General features: G+C 50.7%; 1 protein-coding gene across 2 annotated transcripts in view; it reads right to left on the reverse strand.

Annotated features, from left to right (window-relative positions):
* Positions 1-6,066, reverse strand: part of TMEM255B (transmembrane protein 255B) — a 37,318-nt gene that overhangs the window by 13,281 nt on the left and 17,971 nt on the right. For both annotated transcript variants that reach the window (XM_023217708.1, XM_023217707.1), the window contains one exon: positions 723-812. In XM_023217708.1, coding sequence (XP_023073476.1) covers positions 723-812 — 90 coding nt within the window. The remainder of the gene's footprint in view (positions 1-722; positions 813-6,066) is intronic.

Consider the following 6,066-nt stretch of genomic DNA (forward strand, 5'->3'; position numbering starts at 1 on the left):
GGTGTGTGTGTGAGAGCTGTGGTGTGTGTGAGCCGTGGTGTGTGCGTACACGTGTGAGCCATGGTGTTTGTGTGTGTGCACGCGTATGAGCCATGGTGTGTGCATGCGTGTGCACACGTGTTTTGTGAGTGTGCTACCACACTTGCCTTCATATAATGAAATCTTTGGGACAAAGGCCTAACACAACCTTCAGTGCCTTTCAGTGTGGTTTATGGAAAAAGAGTGAGGAACAATCACAGGTTTCGTTTGCGAGTTCACGACAAGAAATTTGGCAGCTCCCGGGGACCAGCCACCGCCCAGATGGTGAAAGCCCACCCAGGAGCCCGGCTGGGGAGGAGGTGGGGACGGCACCGCCCACCTGAGGCTGAGGACCCACCTCAGGAGGACACAGAAACGATTCCTCAGCCTGAGATTTTAGAGAAAACCTGTCCATTTAGAGGTGAAAATTGTGCTCGGGCGTGTGGTGTGTGCTGTGTGCTCTATGTGCTGTGTGGTGTGTGTGGTGTGTTCTCTGTGTGTTGTGTGGTGGAGAGGGAAGCTCACTGTGTACGAAATGAGACTTGCTGAGGGAGAGGCAGCCACTGGCAACCCCCCCGTGAGGAGACCGACTGTGAAGCCGCGTCTGAGCTGAGTTCTGCAAAATGAAATTTTACTTTTTCCATGTCGAGCCTTTCAGCCCCGGAAAGCAACTGGGACTGTGCACACAATGACTAGGTACTCACAATGTGTTGTGCTGCAAATACGCCGTCCACGATGGCGCAGCAGAAGGCGGCCACCACACCAAAACTGATGAACACAATCGCTGCCACCAGCTGCAACGGAAGAAGAGCGTGGGTGCCCAGCTTTTACCAACCCTGGCTTTCAAGTGCAAACCAATTCAAAGTCCCAGCTCGAGGTCGAGGCTGTGTCACAGAATTGCCTCTTCTCCCCTCTACCTTTCGTCCTACGACCTCCAGCCTGGCCAGGCCAGACTCCACCCTGTGGGTCCTCATGCGTCTGTACCACGAGACCCACCCAGGCGCCTTCTGCACAGAAGGGCGTTGCCACCCCCGGGCCCTTGGCTCGTGCCTCTGAGAAGCAACCTCTGATGGCAGGTCCTGTGCATAACCCTAATGTGTGTGCTCGTGACACACACACACACGCATGTGCACACTTGCCACAGGCCTTCTTAGTCATCGGATCAGCTTCACACACTGCTGCACAACCTGCTTTTCTTACCTAATGGTCTTGGAGCTTGGAGCTAGCAATGGTTTATAGTGCATTAGTGAACCAGTGCACACTGATGGCTATTTAAACAGTTGGCAATTTCTTGCCACTACAAACTCTGCTATAAAGCGGGGTGTCCTGCCCTAACCCTAAAAACTGGCAGGGAGTCTCCATCCCCATGGATGCCCGACGGGGTGGGGGTGGGGGGCAGGTGCTGTCATTCTCTTCTCAGTGCCTGGCTCGGTACCATGCTGGGCAGAGCAGACCCTCCTGAATGGCCGCTGAAAACCGTGGCCCCGAGTCGGCACCTTGCTTGGCTCCGTCCTGATGGGATGTTGAGTTGCCGGCTTGGGAAAGAGGCCCAGTGAGCAGCAGAACCCATCGGTGACAGCAGAGGGAGGGTCTGCGGCTCAGGGGCCGTGGCAGGAGTGCTCCTCCGGACCACCGAGCTCTTGTCAGAGCAGAGCTGACTGAGCAGGGTGGTCTCCTCCTCCACACACTCGTGAAGACACCCAGCAGAGGCGCCCCGACCTTCCTCCTCCCCAGGGAGCCAAGTGTGGAGACAGGAGCTTCATCCACCGTGACCCTGACGTGGAACTGCCGTGGCCTCTTCCCCCCGATGTCAGCGTGGCCCTGTGTGTCCATCTCTGCCCCGGGCTGCACGCCTATCGTCACCCACAACCCAAACAGCAGCCAAATCCAGCCCATCTGCCACGGCTCTAACGCTACCCACTGGATTCACAGGTGGGACGCGTTCGCAGCAGGCCCCACAGCAGAAGGCGGCGGGTAGGGGCTGGCAGGTCCAAACCTTTCAAGCCATGGGCCAGTGGTGGCCACCTGCCCCCCCGTTCTGACCCTCCACACCACAGGCCTGCTGGGGGTCCTCCCTGGAAGCCCCATCAGAGCTGGTCCAGGGCACCCCATGCTGCTGGCCAAGCCCTTTTGCAGAGGAAAGTGCAGCTTCTTTTTTAAACAGTGGGCACCCTCATTGCGAATCTGGGTGTTTTTATCCTTCAGCAGAGGAAGAGCTGTCAATCAGTGGCTTCCTGGTGAGCCCACACTAGACACTCACAGATGGCGCCTTGCATTAAATGTGAGTGATGAGGCAGCAGGGCTGGGGCAGCAGGCCGGAGAGCGAGTCCACGAAAGTCAGTACATCCTCGGGCGGGTCTCAGGCCGGCACGGTCCCCGCATGAGTTAGAGAGACGGTTCCACCTGCTGGCACCTTTCTTCTAAGGAAACCTCTGCCACAGCAGAGCAGACGTGACGTTCTAAGAGCTCAGACATCAAGCACGTGCACTTCCAAAATACGTATTTTAGGTTTACGAGAAGAGGCAAGTCTGAACAAAGCCTGGGCAGTTCGTATGAAGCTGGCTGACTCCCCTGAGCTCTGGCCCCCAGTGGCTGTGTGAGGGGGCGGAAGGGGACGTGGCCACCAGACCCAAGGGCAGCACATGGGTTCTCGGAGTGGCCTTGGATAGAGCCCTTGCTCTTGTATCCCCCCTGCCACCTCCCCAGGCAGGGCAGAGCAGAGCAGAGCAGAGCTGGCACGCTGAGTTCTTCCGGAGGATTCTCTGAACTGCTGGGCTGGACTTGCCCCTAGCAGTCCCTGATTCCCCCTCTGGAAAGGGAAGTGCTGGGCTCACTGACTTATTCACAAGCATCATGGATGCTCCAGCATCCCCACGGGATACGCAGCCCAGTGCTGCAGGCACAGACATGAACAAAACAGGCGCATCCCTGCCCTTCCCGCGTCCCTTGTTTCTGGCATTTTATCACCGATTGCCTAAAAGAAAGTTGAGGTGCTCCCAGAAGGAAGCTGTGCAGAAAACCATGGCTGCATTAGCCTGAGTCTGAACCAAAAGCTTATTTCTATTTGGACATTCTAGAGGCTGTGGCAATTTAAAAATCTCTTCTGCCTAATCGCTCTGGTTCGATTGACTAAACATGACAGAGCCCATCGCATGGCGCAGCTGCCCGGTGTGCTACAGGAAGACAGATGAGGCAGGTTCCCCCTTGAGCAGCTGACCCCGTCTGACGGCCACCGTAGCAAAGCGTAAACCAGGGCTCTGGGTGTGCACATGAGGAAGGCCTCACTGCACCCTGAGAAAGAAGGAAGGGCTGAACCAGTCCTGGAAGAATAAACAGAATTTCCTCAAGGCGAGGGGAGGAAGGTGCTGGGGGCTGCACGTCGGTGGGACTGGGGCCCGCTGAGGTGGGGCAGGGGCCATGGTGTGTGGGCTGGGGGCTGCACATCGGTGGGACTGGGGCCCACTGAGGTGGGGCAGGAGCCACGGTGTGTGGGCTGGGGGCAAGCTGCAGCCACCATGTGGCTGTCAGAAGCTCGTCAATGTCAAATATGCAATGGTGTTTGGCTTTCTTTGGGCTATATTTGTATAAACATGTTATTGGTATGTGTTCCAAAGTTATGGGAGACTCATAATTCTCATAAATTTTAGTGTACATTATCAGTAATAATTATCATTGTTATGTTAAAATTATTGTGTGCCACAAGGTAACAGATTTCCTTGTCAATTGTGTCCTTATGGCTACCCTAAAACATTGTCATCCATGAACAATTGTTGTCTTGTCTTGGTCCTCTTTAGAAGGTGGTTTTATAATCTGCTATGCTAACAGGTTTCTGATAACTTTGAAGATTGTGACATCAGAAGAGAGGAAAAACGTTCAGGACTCTTGAAGAGCTAAAATGTTCATTAATACCAAGCAGGACAGGAATAAACTGCATGAACTGAACCAATAGGAGACTGGAGTGATCTTTTTGACCTTTTGCTTAAAATGTTGCTAATCCTTTGTCTTGCTTTTCAGAATCAAGGAAACTTCTTTTGAGCTATTGACAGCTTTTAACAATTTAGTATACTCCCATGAACAAAATTTGGAGCTTGTTTCTCTCTACCTGATTTTCTCCAGAATTTGGCAACTATTTGTGACTATTCTTAACTTATGGCAATATAATTATTTGCATAAGTGCAATAAGAATCTGTTTTGTAACACGACACAACTGGAAAAACTGGTTATTTTACCAAGACTTTGACTGGAATGGTCAAAGTCTTGGTAAAATAAAACTTTTTGTGTGCTTTCCTTTAAGGAATCAAACTTGACTTATGAAGCCAATAAAACTCTTGGAAACTGGCCTCCCGTTCTGTGTACACAGTCCCTGCACAGGGGTTCTGATCTGTGGTAAATAAAAAATGTCAGTTTCTGACAGGCCAGAAACCTCAACAGGAGAGGAATTCACCCAACTCATAGGTATTTAATGGTACAATTCCATGGCTGGGCTCAGCTTTAAAAAGTCTTATCTCAGACTCCTTCTATAAAACAAAGTTCCATCAAAGACAATTTAAAAGGCCTATGTGAAAAAATAATTACTCTTGCTGCACTGTATACAAATAATCAAGCCAAGTATAATAAAGTAAACCAGTCCTATCATGTGTCTTTTAAAAAAATGGAAAACTGGAGAGAGAAAATTATGTTTCAAAAACTACAGCACACCTGGTTGTTAAATTCCAGTCTTGTCTGATATTTTTCGATTGTTATGATTTTCTACAGTTTAAATTCTAATTTTTCTGGCTACAAGTCTCCAAAATAATGTTTTCAGTTTTTCCTTTTTCCCCACTTTTCTAACTGGAAATCACCGAAACCTAAGCTGTGCTTTCAGCCCTGTAAGCTGAAGACAGATGTATCAGCAGACGCTGCCTCTAAGCCCCTAAAACAGAGAGTGCTTCCGGGAACAAATCCACCTCTTCCACTCCTAGATGCATCCACAGACGCTGCCTCTGAGCCCCCAAAACAGAGTGTTCCCGGGAACAAATCTGCCTCTTCCACTCCTAGATTTATCTGCAGACGCTGCCTCTAAGCCCCTAAAACAGTGTGTTTCCGGGAACAAATCTGCCTCTTCCACTCCTAGATGCATCCACAGACGCTGCCTCTAAGCCCCTAAAACAGAGTGTTTCTGGGAACAAATCTGCCTCTTGCACTCCTAGATGTATCCACAGACACTGCGTTCAGTGGCCTGTAAGGACGACTCTCTCTCAGCAGGAAGCAGCCGTAAAGAACATGCCACCCCTCATCCTTTTCAACTATCGAGTCTGGATTGACAGAGCAGGAACGTCGCCGTCTTGGACAAACACCACCATTTGAAGTTCCCCTTGATTAAAAGCCCTCAAAATCCAGCCCCAAAAACATCAACCTAATGTCTAATATCAGTGTGACCATAAACCACAAATGACACCTTTGGCCAGAAACATGCCAACCCCAAGACAGACTCCCCTCTGACCCGAAACCTTCCAACCCAGCCATAAAAATCCCCCCACCCCAAAACACTCTGAACCTGCGATAAGCTCTCCCTCCCTAAACCCTTAAATACCCTTAGTCTGTAAGAGAGAACACTCTGGACCTAAATAGGCCAGAAGGCCCTCTCGGGTTTATTCTCCAAAATAAACCTGTCTTTGTTGAGCTGCTTTTCGTGTTTCTTTCTTCTTTCTTCAACTCCAGTGGCCAGGAGTGAGCATTTGTGGGTGTTTCTCTGTGGGTCAGCAGAGGCCCTGCCCAGGCTAGAAAAAGATCAACAAAAACCTAATGTCAGGTTCTTGAGGCAGCTGAGTGAAATCGGGACTCAGCCCCAAAGAGAAGCTGCCACAGCACCACAGGTGATCATCGTCATATTGTTATAGTCGGTGAAATCGGTGAAACTGGGACTCGCCCAGGAGAAGATCCCAGAGCACCACAGGTGATCATTGTTATATTGTTACAGCAAGTGAAATCAGGACTCACTCCCAGAGAAGATGCCAGAGTGCCACAGGTGATCATCGTTACATTGTTAGAGTCGGTGAAATCGGGACT

Source organism: Piliocolobus tephrosceles, chromosome X (genome assembly GCF_002776525.5).
Source record: "Piliocolobus tephrosceles isolate RC106 chromosome X, ASM277652v3, whole genome shotgun sequence".
NCBI lineage: Eukaryota > Metazoa > Chordata > Mammalia > Primates > Cercopithecidae > Piliocolobus > Piliocolobus tephrosceles.